General features: G+C 45.4%; 1 protein-coding gene across 3 annotated transcripts in view; it reads right to left on the bottom strand.

Moving 5' to 3' along the window:
* The window catches only part of FRMD4A (FERM domain containing 4A), a 310088-nt gene extending 298393 nt beyond the window's left edge, over positions 1-11695 (bottom strand). The window contains exon 1 of one of the 3 annotated variants that reach the window (XM_035021598.1): positions 10920-11695. In XM_035021598.1, coding sequence (XP_034877489.1) covers positions 10920-11192 — 273 coding nt within the window. In that variant the 5' untranslated portion in view covers positions 11193-11695. The remainder of the gene's footprint in view (positions 1-10919) is intronic. The other 2 variants (XM_035021605.1, XM_035021599.1) reach the window with 2 other exon arrangements.
* Positions 11696-17220: the final 5525 nt, after the last annotated feature.

The following is a 17220-nucleotide window of genomic DNA, read 5'->3' as shown; positions in this document are numbered from 1 at the left end:
CTCTCAGCGAAGAGGATGCGGTCTTCCTATTTCCTATAGCTGGAGGACATGCATTCAATTTATTTAAATATATTTTAAAATTTGCATTTAACCTGTCAAAAGAGTTTTTTTCTTTTCTTTTTTTTTAAAATAAATTCTGATTTAGCAGTAGGATTATGATGCCAGCTGGAAGGCCTGAGGATCTATTCCAGGATTAGGTTTTTTTTTTTTTTTAATTGAGATGTCTCCTTTTTATGAAATTCAAGACTGGGGAGAGAGAATACATAGATGTTTAGGTTGGGGTGGCAATCTTTTTATTGTAGAGGTTAAAAACTGGCATCTTGTGGGTCAAATGTAGCCCACAAATGTGCTTTGTTGGCATGCAGTGCTTTTTTTTGAGCTTGGATTGTTTGCCAGCACAAAAAATTGAGATATTTCTCTCTCTCTCTCTCTCTTTCTCACACACACACAGACATTTTCCCTTAACTTAGAAAAAAATTGCACAAAATTTTTTTGGAAAAGTCGGAAGTGCAGGACCAGCAAGCCCTGTCTCCCCGGTGGCAGAGCTGAGTAGTGCTGGCCCCATTTGCTAGGGCCCCTTTCCTTGTTGTCCTAGTTATCTGACTGCCTGGCTCGTATAGGGTTTGAGTTATAATGCCTGGATGGGGCCTTACTTTACAGGACACTGAATGTGAATAGAGGCATTCCAGGATTAACATGAAGGATTAGGTCCCAAGGGTACCATAGGAAATACATATAAGCTCTTGAAAATAACCATTTTCTGATTGGTGAGTCTCCGAAGGAACAGGAAAGTCTTGGCCTGCACATTACACACGTTTCTCTCATGCCACCTTAAGGCCATTTGATTGAAGGAAAAAGGAAGTCACGAAGTCTCAAAGATACTTTTATCTGCTGTTAGGCATGTTGGTTCACTACTGTCCAGAGGGGACCACAGAACACACACGTCTAAGGAATTGTACTAGAAATAAGGGACAATGAAGATGCTCTGAGCACGGACCCTGACTGAACAAAATGCCACAGGATATTGGTATTATCGCACTGAGAAGACATTGGATGGGATGGCACATGGCCTAGGGAGCCTGGCTCCTGCTTTTTGGACACTGGTCCTTGGCAGAGACTGCCCAGCTGCCATTGGAAGTGATCACATGAGTGTATCGCTCTGTGCTGCTGAGTTCAAATCAGTAAGTGTTTCTGGAGGATTTTATTTTTCTTCCGTAGCTCCTCTTCCTAAAAGCTCTGCTGCTTGAAAACTCAGAGCTGGAGCCCAGCAGGATGAGGGGTGCCCTCCCCTCTCCCTCTCCTTAAGTAGTGGGTTGACGTTTTCACAACAGGGGTTCTAGGACCTGGCCCCCGCATTGCTGCCTATACGCACGGACTTGGCCACGCAACACAGCCCTGCAAGAGCAAGGGTGTTACTGCTCGTGTGCAGAAGGGTGTGCTCTGAGCACTGACAACTGAGCTCATCCGTGCCCAGGCCCACCAGTTCTGCTCCACAAACAAAATAGTCTTATTCACCATCATCAGCTCACAATCGTGGGAGGGACCCACAACACGTCTGCTATTAAAACTGTTCTCACACTAGTTCTCACACTGGTAGTTCACACTCCCAGAGGCACCTCCTTACCTAGAAGGGGAACATGGGCGGTGATGGGGAAGGGAAATCTGCACGCTGGAGCTGGGTGAACCCTCTGATGGGATCTACCTCACGGACTGTTCAAATCGCTAATGGCTGTTATTTTCCTTCAACCCAACTGGCAGTTAAGAGCACAATTTTCTTCTACAAGAACATCATGGGGCGCCTGGGTGGCTCAGTTGGTTAAGCGACTGCCTTCGGCTCAGGTCATGATCCTGGAGTCCCGGGATCGAGTCCCGCATCGGGCTCCCTGCTCGGCAGGGAGTCTGCTTCTCCCTCTGACCCTCCTCCCTCTCATGCTCTCTGTCTCTCATTCTCTCTGTCTCAAATAAATAAATAAAATCTTTAAAAAAAAAAAAAAAGAACATCATGAAGGCCCAGTGAAACAGAGCCTGATGTCAAAGACATAACTTCTTCCATTTCAATTCAAACCCATTTGCTTTTGCAGGCCAGCTCCGAGGCCTTAAATCCAGAGTTCAAATTAGGACTTGCTCTTTTCAGTCCCTCAGTGGCTGGCTCAACCCTAAACTATACTTTCTAAATATATTCTGGGACTTGGCTGGGTTATGAAGCCCTGACACATGATTACATCAATCCATTTTTTAAAAAAAATTTCAAAACCAAACAAAACAAAAGAGGTCTTCTTCAGATAGATCTTAGGAAAGCTAAAACTTCGAGGGGGAATGTTTGCTTTTGATATAGGTGACCAACAAAAGATATTGAAATTTTTCATCTTCTTTCTTGTGGGTTTATTTATTTATTTATTTGTGGCTGGACAAGCTGTAAGGGACAATGCAGTTCTACCTTTCTGATACGGTGGTTTAAGTGTGTGTGTGGTGGGGGGGTTGGAGATGTCAAATAGGAACACTGTGTTTCTAGGGTGCCACCAGGAGGAAGACTCACTCTTGGCCTTGGTTGTCATAAGCTTCCTTCCCCTCATTACTCCCCATCATAGCCTCTACTTGCTGTGTCCGAGATTGACTTTGGTGGAGTGAAAATTGTCCCCAGACTCTCTCTTTTCCTGTCTGCATTCTTTCCCCCTTCCTAGGCTGTGCTCTCTTCTCTTCCTCCCTGGTGCCTCTGTTTCTGGAAAACTATACTTCAGGTACTGTTTCTCAAACTTGAGTCCATGTTGTATGGCCCAGAGGTTCAGATTCAGTATGTCTGGGTTGGAGACTAGGCCTCTGTGATTTAGAAAATGCCCAGCAATTTTGATGCATGCCGTTTGCACACAGGCTTTTTGATAACAGGGTAATGAGGTGATTTCCTAGTCCCTATCTTCCATGGCTAGCAGCAGCACTGGATAGCCTGACGGTCCCTTCTGAGAATTTCTCTCCAATTCTATTTCTACCTCACTGGCTGCTCCTTACTAGTCTTCGTTGCTGGATCCTTCTCATGGAATTGACCTCTAAACTCTAGAGTGGCCTCGGGTCCAGTCCTCAGACATCTCCTTGTCCCCATCCACATATACATTCCCCAGGTGACATCTCCTGGTCCTGTGGCTTTAAACACCATCTGCTGGCGGTATCCTAGTTTAACTATCAACTCGCTAGAAAAAAAATAAGGCCTGATTTGTAATGTTTGCTAATTTGTATGGTGCATTTCTCCCACCATGACCCATCTCAAGCTGCCCACCTGTCACCACTGAATGGGGAATTGGGAAGAGATGCGCACAATCTCTTTGATTCAGGGCACCCATGACGATGTCCACATTTACCTCCATAGCCCAGAACTCTCACCTGCACATGAAACTTACATTCTTAATATTTCCATGTGAATTTTAATCATCTCGAGTTCACTCCATCCAAATAGAGCTCTCAGTCTCCCCCCGCCTCTGCTGTCACTCCCACCGGCCTCTCGGCAGTGCCTCCAATCTTAGTGTCAACCCCAGGTTACAGCTGCCCAGGAGTCAGTCTTGACCCTTCTCTTCCTCTCCTCACTTGCCACCCAATCCATCAGCCAATCTTGTCAACTCTACCTTCTAGATAAATCCAGAATCCATTCATTTCTCATTTCTCAGCACCTCCAGAATATCCTCTGATCTAAACCATCATCATCCCTCATCAGGATTATTACACTAATGACCTAGTGAGTCACCCTGCTTCCGTCCATTTTCCTATCAGCCTTGTAGCCACGGGGATTCTTTCAAAACATGTCAGCTGATGTCACCCTTCTGTCCCCAGGCCACTGGTCTTCTTCTGTCTCACTCAGAGGAAAACCCCCAAGTCCTTATCATGGCCCACACAGCCCTCTGTCACCGGGGCTCCTAGCACTTCCCTGATGGCTGCTCTGTTCCATGTACCCCATCCCCTCACTCTGCTCCAGCTCCAGCTACCCACCCCCCCAACCCCGACTAGTTTCCAAGCCCATCAAGGATGCTCTGGAGTTGCATCTCTTATATACTGGCGGTTTCTTCTCCTGGGCACAGTCCTTCCCCAGAGGGCTCTGTGGCTCATCCCCTAACTCCTGTATGTCTCTCCTCAAACATCTTTACCCAGAGCCACATCATCTAAAATTGCAGCACCTCCCTGCTCTATTTTTCCTTAGAGGCCTTAGCATCACTTAAGAGACTTTGCTACATCCCCTAGGTCTTGAGCACGGCCTGGCATGTAGTAGGTATTAAATAAAAATCTGTGGAATTAATAACTAATGTATTGGGTCCTAAGTATTACATTCCCTGCAGTATTTGTATTTTGAGACTGATCTGTTTGAACTCGGACCACATTTTCCAGAAATGATCAATATACTTCTAAGCCTTATTGGTTTTCCTGATTAATGTTCCAATAGAGGTATCAGAGGACTATGTGGAAGCATTATCCATGTGGAAATGTGACCTTGGCATTTTTGAGAGAAGTTAGCAAGCAGTAGAGGAAAAGGATCAGAGACATACTTATTGACTATCTCAAAATACTCATATACAGATTCTGACTGGGAAGGAGGAGGACAGCCCACACACTCAAAAGTGTTAATTGTGTAGAGGAATTTCAATAAGTTTTTCATGAGCAAGTTCTCTACCAAGAAGAGCTAGCATCCTAAAATAAGTCACCTCTTAGGACTAACAATGACACAGATATTCATCTGCATAAGAAAGGCAGTCACTTTGCAACCCTATCCTTCGGGTACAATTCTTTTTGATTGAAGGACTGAGTTTATGACAATGAAGACATTCTTTTTATTCATCTATTCACATTCATTCAATAAATATTTGTTCACCCAATATACATGCCAGGCACTGTTCTAGGTTCTGGAGCTTAGGAGAAAAACTGACCAAGTCCTTTGAAGCAGTTATCTATTGAGCAACCAGAAAGGAAAAGAAAGAAAGAAAAATCCACAGATGTGGTGTATCCACTCTCAGATTAGAAGACAAAGGTCCATGGCCACAGTTTCTTCCATATTGTTTTATACATGTAAGATAATATTGTTCTCAGAGGTGCATTAATGAATCAATCCAAACAAAAGTGTACTGTTTTTAACTGTGTGTCCAAAGAAACTCTAATGTTACACAGGTGGATAGTATTCACTCTGCTAGAGCAATTTATAAGAGATCTGTTTTCAAAACATCCACAGAAAGTGTTCAGAGATTACATGATTGATTTTGAGGACAGAGCTGCAATGTAGCAGGTTGAAAAGCTCATTCTGGCCAAGATGGGAAGTCATTGGTTTAACTTGACATAAGCTATTGTAAGAAATAAAATCAGTGTCAGTTCACCAAGTTTGGGTCACTTAGAATTGCACAGGACTAGCCAATATGGGGGAAAAGGGCCTTCCACTCGGCCTGTGAACCAGAGAACTGGAGTCCCTGCTAGGCCATGTTCTTCTCCAGAGAGCGCTATATTTATAGAAGGAACAAAACCTTATGCAGGATGAGGGGGTTGGATAATAGTATGTGTGAATACACTGATCTGTCTGAACAGTTTCTTGGCTGTCTGCTTTCAATGGTAATAAATATCCACTAAAAGCCGTCTGCTGTATGTGTTTCTGGTAAAGTCTCACACTTCCCTGCATGAATACATTCAGAATATAAGCACCACACACTCGACTATAGAGACTCTGTTGTATTCTGAATCCTTAAGTTATGCAGTTTAGCAGCTGTGATAATGTAATGGTTTGCAAAATAATAGACTGGCAATACGTCAACCTGAAATAACACATCAAATAATGAATAATGTGGGTGCAAAGAGGTTTAATTTATACTGCGTTAAAAATACTGCTCCAGAAATATCACACCATTTCAGTCTTTCCAAGACAAAAAAAAAAAAAATCCTTTCACTTAAATATTCAAATAATTGTGGCAAAAGAGAATGCTTTCTTGTTCCTTTTTCTTTTTTTTTTTAACCCAATAAAGATGTCAAATTTACATTACTCTGTGAAGAAACATACGCTGAGTCCGGTCAGTTGTTCACACACATGCTTCCTTCTACTTTAAGACACATGGTATGGTCTAAGAGTTTAGAGCATTTGTCTCCTCAGTTTGTATGAACACGTAAGAGCAAACACATTTCCCGTCAGCAATAACTGGGCATGGGGTAATTTAATGTAAAAAAAAATGAGGCTGTTTCTGTTTATTTCTTAATTCTGGTCTTCTTCCCAAATTTTCTCTCTGAGGGAAGTTTATAAAAAACTTTCAGATTTCATTTATTTTTCTCATCTAGTGAATATTTATCACACTCCTGTTATGAGCCCAAGACCAAGATGTGTTTCCTGCCCTCAAGGAGCTTGTCATCATGTGGAGATTTTACGTGACAGAAATAGGATGGAAACAGGGGGATTCAGTGCAGTGTGATCTGTGCTGCTGTGGGTAGGGGAAAATGCAGTGTGTAGGGGAGCCCAAAGGAAGAGCACTCATTCAGACTTGGGGAGGGGGCAGGGTTTCTGAAAAGCCTTCCCAAGGGTGTTAATTTTAGGCTAAAAGGATGTGACTGGGAAGTTAAGGAGGTAGAGGGAGGAGGCGGTGTGTGTCAGGCAGACCAAAGCACATGCAAAGGCCCTGAGGCAGGGGAGAGCATAGTGGTTTAGAGGAGCCTCAGACGTGTGCAGTGTGGTTGGAGTCTAGCACTCTCAGGGTAAAGTAGGGGGAGAACCGAGGCTGGAGAGGGTAGCAGGGTCCTAATCATGAAGGCCTTGTAATTATATTTAGGCATTTATCTAAGTACTTATCTTGAAGCAGGAACCACTTCAGGGTTTTAAGTAGATTAGTGGACACGACCATGCCTCTGTTTTAGAAAGATCACATGGCTGCAACACAGAGCATGGACTTGGTGGAACACAAATGGCAACTGTTTGAAAGTGAAAGGTGGTGGTGGCTGAGCCAAGAGGAGGGAGGAGGCAGGGAGGGCACCTGGGTTCTGCTCGGGGTGTTCAGGTAGCTGGTGGACTGAAGGAGGAGCAGGATTGTGAGCAAGATGACCAATTCCATTTTGGACATGTTGAATTTGAGGTATTGCAGCATTCAGGAGAACAGAGATGTCCAGCCCTTCCTGGGATATGTGGGTCTGGATGCTAGAGAGGATAAATCAGCAGGAAGAGGAGCATCCTTCATAAACACACATCTGAAACAGCGGGCTGGGCCACAGGAAGCTTTGCCTACTTATTCTTGGGTTTTGGAACTCTAAAGAAAGGTAATTTCCAACATGATGACATTTCCTCATGGTGTAGGATCATAGTAGTTTCATAAAAACATTAACCCCGCTCCAAGGCAAACTCCCAGGGAAAAGGTCCACATTTACTCTTTCCTTAATTCATTTACATGTTGTGCTCTTAGATGCATGAGAATTTTCCATGAAGTTCATTTTTACCTCTGGAGTAACAACATCTGGCTTTGGAAGGAAGGGACCCTATAGAAGCATATGGGCTTGAGAAGTTTAGTTAGTTGGCATTTTCGTGCAATGAATTTGAAACATTTTGTTTTCTAAGTGTCTTACATAAAATTGGGAGTCCAAGGCAAATCATCACCAGGAAATCCTGTCTGTCTTGGCTTTACTTGGTAAAGATCCCTAAAGGACCTCTCCAGGTGACAGTGAAGTGTGACCAAGAGTGTGATGACCAAGGCCATCAGCTATGAAAAATACAAGCCGAGTGTTCCTCCACTCAAAGTTAGGCAAACTTTAAAAATACTCTGTCATTAATGATTGTTTTCTATATGTGAGGTATTGTGTTAGGTCCTTATTTACGTTCCCTCTAATCCTTAACAACTGCCCTCAATGGGGGATAGTGCAGATGTATAAACTAAGAACACTGAGTAAGTCTGGTCACTCTGGTCAAGAACACACAATTAGTAAAGGGTGAGGCTGTCAGTTTTGGGGACCCAGTGACTGCAAGCCCTACCCTTTCTATCCCACCTTCCTACTTTCGGTAGCACCTAAATTGTCTTCATTTCTTGTTTTGTAGCTAAATTCGTGCCCTGTTATGTCAATACTGTTTTGTTTATGTAAACCTGTATCCCTAATCTCTCTTGTCTTACCAAGCAAAGTATTTATATTTCTGCTGTTTTTCCCACCTCACCTAGCTCCATGATGGGCTCGTGGTAGTCCGTGAAACCATGAACAAAAACCGAGCCTGGTCTTGCAGCCCAAGTGAGTGTTTCTGAATCAGGATTTGATAGAGGTCTAGAAACATAGTTAAAAAGGTGTGCTTCTTTTCTTTCAACTCAACTGGCAGTTGGAAAACAGGAACAACTATGCACTCCTGGGTGCCTGAGGGCACATGACCAGCCCTGGAAATCGTTTTCTCCTCGGTTGTGAGTCTTCTATATTCCCTTTCATGGGAAGTCCTGGTGACAAGTTGCTTACAATCCTTTGCTTGGGGGCAGGCTGCCATGTTGTGAGCAAGATGACCAATTCCATTTTGGACATGTTGAATTTGAGGTATTGCAGCATTCAGGAGAACAGAGATGTCCAGCCCTTCCTGGGATATGTGGGTCTGGACAGAAGATACTGGGTCCTTAGACATGGGTCCTGCTCTGTGGTCGACTCTATGTCCCTGGACAGAAGATTAAACCCCTCTGTGCCTTGGCTTCCCTGTTCCTACAGGACAAGAGTGATAACCCCCATTCTCTGTGTCTCGCCAGCAACTCAGGATCGTAATACGAAGTAACGAATATAAAAGTGCATTGGAGTAAAGACAGTGCAGACACGAGATTTAGGATCATCACATTTCGCGAGATGATGGAAACCAACCCGAATGTCTGTCACCCTCTAGGCTGCTGATGTAACTGGAAAAGGGCCACTGCTTTTAAGTCAGGGAGTCCCAAGAAAAGAGTGCTAGTTCTCAGTATCTGCCCTTAAAGCAGATGCCGCGTCTCACCTTTCCTGCCCTCCTTTTACACAAATGTTTCACTCTGATTCTGAAAATTGTCATCAAGTCGGCAACAGTATAAAATGCCCAGTTGGAATTGACACATTCATCCTAGGTTCCAATTAGTGTCAACCTCCCTTAGAGTGGAAGGGGAGATGGGCGGCTCATAAGGAATGCAGGGGCACTCTTCCTATGAGCGATGGTGTCCCAGCCCCATCGCTTCACCTCTAGCAACTGAGATGAATAGGATGTCTGACGCTCCAGTGATGTGTGTGCTTTCTCCTAAGGGCCCAGCAGCTTGCAGATCTAAGAGGCAGGTAACACGGGTGTGTGCCCATGGGCAGAAAATAGGTCTGTGTGTTTTGAACGTAAGTAGATGCCAACACATGTGACAATGTTTTATGTATGACGCTGTGTTCGTAGGCTATCCGTTTTTCTTAAATTGGCTAACAATGAATAACAGAAATGGTAACTGCATACATCTGGATTTATTAAAAATCCACGATCTATCAAACATCCATCTGGAGATTCTAATGGTTAAATAAAGGTTCCTATGGAATTTTTTTGTGCCTATGCCCAGATAACTCTCTCCTAAGTATTGCCAGGTTCCAGAACTCCAGCGTGTACAATTCATGTTTCTAAATGACTAGTTGGGCACAGAACACATGATATAAACTTAGTTACCGCAAAGGTCAGGAAATTCTCAACAAAACCTAAAATCATATCCAATATAAGCCTGATATACTTTTAACATTTGCTGTAACTGTTAGTCCTATGCTCAAAAGCTATTGGTATAGAAGGGAGCATGCGATAGGCACTTACTGTATACTAGTTGATGACTCTGATATTGAGCCCAAGACATATGTCTCAAAATAAAGACCTACAGACAAACAGAATAGGAAGTGAAGCTTTTTTCTCTTCATCAGCACTCAAGTGGCAGAAAGAACGTCCCTCATTAAAAGTCAGGAGATCAGGCCCACCTGCATTCTAAATAGACCCTCATATTTTAAAGTTTCAACTGTGCTTTCCTTACATTTAAAAATCACTGAGTACTAAGTATACCAGCCAGAAAAAGTGACTCAAATTCAACCCTGTTCCCCTTTATAAGATGCAGCAGGTTGCTTATCCATCAAGAGAGCTTTTTATGAAGTTATTTGCCTTATGGCTGTTAGATCCCACCTTAAACCAGGATGTCTAAGTAGACTCTACAGCCCACAGAGGGGCCTGCCGTGATTCAAACAGGAGCTTCGGGGTTTCTGAGACCCACAAAGCATTCCACCCCTGCAGGGGTGTAGGCATTTTGTCCCTCCATGAACGAGCCCAACATCCCAAGGACAGCTAGCTTTGTATCAACTTCAGTCATCCCCAAAAGTGCATTAGTCACTCCGAAGAAGGACAAATCCTTATTATTTTACAGGATCATCTCTGCCAGCAGTTGCCATAAAGTAAGCACGTTTCAGAAAATTAACAGAGTCATTTCGAGCCTAAATCCGTAGTATTAAAAAAAAATCCAAAATGATAGCAAGGTATGTGAAACAGCGACAACACAACAGAGGGGATTCTCTTCAATGGGGGCATAATTTAAACCCCCCAGGCATCAAAGCCTCCCTTGAAGACACGGTCACCCCACAGAGGACATTTGCAGCTGTGTTGTACTAATGCATCTGCCTGCAGCCCCTGCACTTCTCCCCAGGCACTCACATCTTCCCATCCCGATTCCGAAGGAAAGTCCCCACCCCAGTCTCTACCCTCCTACCTCATCTCTCACAGCACCCCCACATGCACACCTGGCAAAAATTTGTTTCAAATTTTTTCATCATCCTCTGTTAAGAAAAAAATTTACCCACGACCTAGTATTCTACCGTCCCAGGAATTCAAATTTTTCAGGAAAACAGGGCGACCAGAAGGGATGCTATGTACAATGAAAACAAACAACTCCTTTTCTTTGGAGCAATTGCTCCACGCAAAGCAAACAGCCCGCCACGTCGCTTACCCTCTCCACGCTGCGTCTTCTCAGAGATCCATAAGGAATTTTCAGTAAAAGTCTTTGAGATCTGTTCGGGGCCACTGCAGCCTGAACCACCATGGTGTAGAGCCGCGTGTGTGCGTTCCTGTGTGTATGTGCGTTCCTGTGTGTGAGTGTGTGTGTGTGTGTGTGCGTGTGTTCCCAGCAAAGTGAGAGACAAGGCTTCCTCCAAACTAAGTTATGGTCTCCTGGAGGTTTCCCAAATATCAAATAACCGAAAGAGTTTTTTCTTTCGACCATATGAGTCGATGTGGTTCGTTGGGAGGCGGGGGGATGGGGAAGCAGAAAAATAGCCCAAGTTCTCCAACTTCAGCCCGCCTTCAGCAGCAGTGTTGGCCGCCCCTTGTCGGTCCCTGCCTGTCAGTCCTTCGGTGAGACTGCGTGTCCCAGAAGTTGGCAAGCTGTGCCTCTGGGGAGAGTGATCCAGAAATGGCAACTTTGCTTCTCGTGGCTACAGACGGTAACCAGGTCAGTTGTCTAATCGAAGAGCTATCAGTCGTATTATTCATTCCATCACGTGACTCCAAAGCCCCTCGGCCATACAGTAGGTCACATGCTCACCTTAAAAAGACTGTTTGGAATATCACCATCTGGTGTGGAGATTAATGTGAAATCCTGCATTCTGATTTCACTCTTTTCCGAACACAGGAAAAATATTTGCAGACCCGTGACATGACGCACTGGGGACTTGGAGGGATCCTTGCTCGCGGTCATAAATTACACGTATGACCCTGAGCATCAGATGCACTTCTCTGGTTTTTCTCTCCTGCTTTCCAGTGCATAGAAAAATGAATGTAGGAGTGCAATTAATTATATATGTGAATGTAGTCCGCAGAGATAAAGTGTGAGAGAAGGGAAAAAAAAAATGTTGGGGTATCACGTGGTCTAGATGAATCGAATATATGAGACAGACTCGCATTTGGCATCTCTTCATTTAAATGTTTGTGTTATAGAACATTTATTTTTATGTGTGTCAGTAAATGTGAAGAAGTTCTGTTTGATTTTACAAGGCTCTGAAAAGGACTAAGTTCAGATTCATCCATCACGTTTGCCTATTCTTTTCTAAAAATAGCGTGTAATTCCAGATCAGATAATCCTCTGAAGGATGGTACACATGGCCTAAAATTTTAACTTTTCTGTAATATTTTGTAATTGATATATTCGTCATCTGTGGTCCCCTGTCTCTGCTCCCCCCTCCAAATATGCTTATCTATAGCAGAGAAAATTACAATAAAGAAAAACAAGTAAGGGGCTTCCAGAATTGGAGGGTGTTTTTTTTTTTTGTTTGTTTGTTTGTTTGTTTGTTTGTAATGTATTTCTACATCAGCTGCTCCTCTCCATTCTGGGTTTTATGAAAGGGATGCCATTTCCTTTGTAGTAATTCATGCTTTTTGGTGTTAGCCTGATATCACTTACATGCTTTGGGATCCGGCTTTTATTTACTCTCTGCAGACCAGTTCATTGCCAACCATGGAAAAGAAAGTTCTGTTTATTCAAAGATTCTAATAGGAAGTGGGGCGGGGTGCAAGGGGGAAGAAGTGGAGGTTTACATGCTGGAAAATGAACCAGGAAAGACTCTCAGAAGGGGGGTGCTGGTGGGGGTAGGGTGGGAAGGATGGAAACGTGGGTCTGGTCACCCAGTGCAGACACACATTAAGAGGCAGTTAAAGAAAGCATCAAGTTGATGTGGGAAATTCCAAATATACAACAATCGGGCTTTGTTCGTAATTGGTTCCATATGTGCATGGAGGAGCCAGTGAGGGGGTGAGAGAGAAGGCCAGCAACAAGGAGAGACTTGCGGAGCGTCTCTGGCTAGGTGGTTGAGGTTTATATACCTTTTTTTCCCTTTTCTTGCTTCCTTCCTGCTCTGCCTGGTTTCAAACTATTTTGGGGTGGCAATAGATCTGGAATGATACCCAATGATTGGGCCAAATGCATCGAATTTCCTTGATAAAACCCCACTCGACTACGTAACCGTTTTGAACAAAGGACAGGCACATTTTCAAAACACTTATCTGTCGCAAGTCCTGGGACTGCTTCCTTCCAGGGCGGTTTGAGAGGGGGCGCTGGACCACATCAGCTGAGAAGTCACTGTCTCTCCTCCCTGACCCGGATCAGGGCAAAGCCCCTGGGAACTGAATTTATTTATATTTGACTAAATGCAATTTCCTGTTTCCCAGGGGTATTAATGAGTGTTTCACTGAAGAGCTTAAGGCCTCATGGCACAGTTCAGATCATAAAGGACACTTTGATGAACTAAGTGCAAATAAAACAAAAACATATGCATTTGATTAAGGTTAAAATACATATAGAAGAGAATGTTAATGGAAACAAAAATACCCCTGAGCCAGGCTCGCACACAGTTGAGCCCCATCTACTCTACCCCCCGGGGGGTGAGGAGCAGGATCATTTCTCTATCAGAACCAGTGCCTTCTCCCAGCTAATGGGGAAGAGGAGGTTGGCTCTGGAGCTTTCTGCAGTCCCCACAGAGTAGCCAGCCACCTCCTCAGACAGATCTGAAGGCTCTCAAAGGTCAGCTTGTCCAAAACTATCTTTTTTATGGTTTTGCTGTAGGTGTTTAAGATTTACACATTTAAAATTAGTTATTGAGACAAAAGCATTTAATTTCAGAAGGCCACTGTTATAATACAGATCTGTTTCCCAGGAAGGGATATGCATTCACACCTTTGCAGATCTGACCACTTTCCGAGAGGTGAGGGGGACTAACGTTTACTGCGTACCTAGCAGTTGCCCGGCAGTGTGCTAGAAGGTGACCCAAGGCTATCTCAATGCAGAAATGAGCTTCGGGGTCCATATTTTACAGTTGATGAAACTGGGGCTCAGAGAGGTTAATAATTTGACCAAGGTAACACAGCTAGAACTGTCAGATCTAAGATGAAACCAAAGTCAAGATGTTTGATTTCAGGGCCTGACTTGGCCCATTATATACTCTCACGTGACACAGAGGACTTCATCAGATTACAGCAGGTTAGAAATCCAGAAAGGACAGATATCCATGGGACCTAACAGAGAAAGTGAAAAATCCCTGGCTTTGAAAAAGAGAGAATTTAAGCCAGGAAATGGCATAAGAAGGAGCAGTTCTAGAGTCTCCGGAACTGCTGTTCTGCTCTCCCTTGGTGAGGATCATGGGTGACAAGAAGAGCAAAGAAGCCCACAGGAGCTAGGGAGGCAGGACAGCCCCTGGCCTGAGGGGTAAAGGGAGGAACCTAGAGCCCGGGTCACCTTGTAGAGGCTGGAACCCTGTGGACCCACGGGTAAGACCTGATCACTGCTGGAGCCCTGGGCCAAGGCCAAGTGGGGGGCAGGGGGGAGGGGGAGGAAGGCCCTGCTCCTCCCTTCTACTCCCCTCCAGCCTCCTCGCTACATCCTCCATGCACTGATTCCAGCCAGTTGACCGGGAGCCTTGGAAACAGCCATTGGGGCGGGGGAGGGAAAGAGGAAGAAGAGATCTGAGGGTAGATGCCCAAGATCAGCACTGAGACCAGAGACTTGGGAATAAAGGACTGGGAGAGGGTGAATAAAGAGTAACTATAAGACAACAGAAAAGCAAGGGGGAAATATTTGGAACAGAGTATTACTTACAGAAAGCATGTTTTTGCCAGGATGGTGGGCACGGAGGTCCCCTGCATACCCAGGGCACAGTGTAATGGCCCAAGGGACAGATGGGGAGCCTGCTGAGGGGATGCAGTGAGTGAACCCCCAGGAGACGGGATGGAGAAGACCCACCTCTGCTCTAGAGCCCCTGTAGCTGCTGTGTTTGATGCCTCTTGGAGCAGAGCACCCAGGCCTGGTGGAGTTTTTTTTTTGTTTATTTTGAACATTTCCTTCCCATCTCAGTGAAAATGTTTACATTCAAACTCTGGAATGAAAATGCATAGGGATCGATTGAACCATATTTCAGGAAAATCAATGGTCTTGACACACCAAAGCAAGATGTATCAAATCCAATGGGTGTTCTTGGTCACAAATAGCAGGAGGTGGAAGAGGGGGCTTGGGGGATAATGGCCTGTCAGGGAGAAAGCACGTGACAACACCAGAGCTAGTGGGGGGCAGCCGCAGGAGAGGGGAGACCCGCTGCTGAGTGTGTGGACAGGGGCACGGCAGCTGACACAGATCAGGCCAGCGACTGAGCTGGCATGTGCTGAGAAGCCATGGGAAGGTTGGTGGGGGGGGGGCGGGGGGGTTCCTGATAGGATACTGAGAACTGACACAGAAACGGGGACACTGGTCACTGCAGCCTCTTGTCCAGACTGTGCCTGGACTACCGGCCTCCAGCGTTCATCCCAACTGTGGCCCAGTTCCTGAAATGACCATTCGTGAGTCTCATCCTTTTGGCCCCCCGAAGTTCCCCGTGTATGCGTATCTTACCTCAGACTTGTAATCACTGGTACTAGGTAAACTCGTCTACACAGCTTTATTTTGTTCACTTGCCAGAATCCGGAGAGAAGGGATAATGGGGCAGAGAGGTTTGGGCCAGGTTTTTGGGGTGGGAGGAAGGAGGTAACAGGTCACACAGTGGGTACAGTGGGGTGCCATAATGAAGCTCCTGGCCCGAGGGCAGCCTGGGGCCACTGTGGCGGTGGGGGGTGGGGGGCAGGGGCAAAGGGCAGTGAGCTGAGCAGTGTTGGGAAAGTGAGTTGAAGCGCCCTTCTGGAAAATAAGGACAGAAGCATTTCAAGAAACGGTACCCTTGTCTTCTTTCATTCTCTCTCTGGTAAAAGGTGAAATACCGCTTACATTAAGGACACAGATACAAAGCTGACAGTGTAAATGCCTCTTCTAATGTCCATCTCAAGCCATTATTTGTTGTAAATTTAGCAGCATGTTCAAAGGGGACTCTCTCGGTTTCATGGGTCTGACGACCACAGGTGCCAACCATTCCCTCCTTCTCTGTGTCTTCTCGAAGCATGCAAAGGAAAGTCTGAGACCAGATTTGAGGTCCATGTTGACCTGGTTCTGCAGGCTGTCAGCAAAGGAATCAGAAGAACGAGGAGGGCGGGAGCCTGCTGCCCCCTCACCTCAGGCCCAGCGAGGGGCTCCGAGAAGGAACCTATTGGGAGGGGTAGGGCGAGTTTTTTAGGGGATAGGGCCTGGCTGAGCATGGGTGGCAGCCAAGAGAAGAGAAGAATGGTGTAGGGGAAGTAACTTCCATCCCATCATCTTGGGTCAGCTACGAGTGCCTAAGAGAGCTGATCTTGGTCCGTCTCAGGTGCTCAGTGTGGTGTATGAAGGGCTATGGAACTCCAGGAGAAAGGGGCTGGGGCTGTGGGGCAAGAAGGGATCTTAAATGACTAAGTAGAAGAAAAGACATCACTTGTGCCAGGGAACTGTGGTGGGAAGGGGACAGGGTGTTCAAAGAACCCACAAGGCACTCCACTCCACAAGGACCTAAACACTAGGTTTAGACATCCATCAGCCCCACAGAGAGAGCCCAGACGTGCTAGAGGCAGCTCAGGGAGCAGAGCCCATGGGGAGGGACATGGAGGAGGAAGCCAGGAGCCACATGCCAGCCTTTCCCACAGCAGCCCTGAGCTGAGGGAGGGAAGACAGGCTTTGAATGAAGTTTGGGGTATATACTCCTTGTCCTATAAAACAGGTGGGAGGATAAACAGGATGAGCTTGAACCAAAGACACACATGAAGAACTCCTCAGCGATTTGGAACATTCCCGGAGTAGGGGTGAGGGGAGTTGGGAAGGGAAGCTCTGTCTTTCTTTAAAAGCCCCATCACCCTTCCCATTAGCTTCTAACTCAGCTAACCTGGGTCATTCATGTCACCTTTTATTAGAGTAAGCTCTGACTGAGGTTATGCAAACATAAATGCTGCCTGCATCCATAATTTTATATTTGAAAAGTGGCTGGAATTTAGGCCAAACACGAAACCCAATATCCCCAAGAGCAGGAGGAAGATAAGCAACACAGTTATCACCAGACCTCACATGCCCAAGGCCTGTGAGATTATTCACAGTCCCCCCGGGGCAGGAAAGTTGAGGGTTCTCTTGGTTTTAACACAGGTTTGCATTGACGAAGTGCATTGTTGACATCGTCCATCTTTGGACAGATTTTTCTCCTCTTAGGGCATTTGAAAGAAACTGTAGGTATAATTACAGCTAGGGTGGGTAGGCAGATAAAATTTTCCTTCCTTTCCCTGCTTTTCCGTTCATTCTTCCTTCCTTCCTTTTCCTTCCTTCCTTCCTTTTCCTTCCTTCCTTCCTTCCTTCCTTCCTTCCTTCCTTCCTTCCTTCCTTC

The sequence above is a fragment of the Mirounga leonina genome, unplaced genomic scaffold (assembly GCF_011800145.1).
Source record: "Mirounga leonina isolate KUSES-001 unplaced genomic scaffold, KU_Mleo_1.0 Mir_175, whole genome shotgun sequence".
In the NCBI taxonomy this organism is placed as follows: domain Eukaryota; kingdom Metazoa; phylum Chordata; class Mammalia; order Carnivora; family Phocidae; genus Mirounga; species Mirounga leonina.
This window is presented reverse-complemented; position numbering and strand designations above follow the sequence as displayed.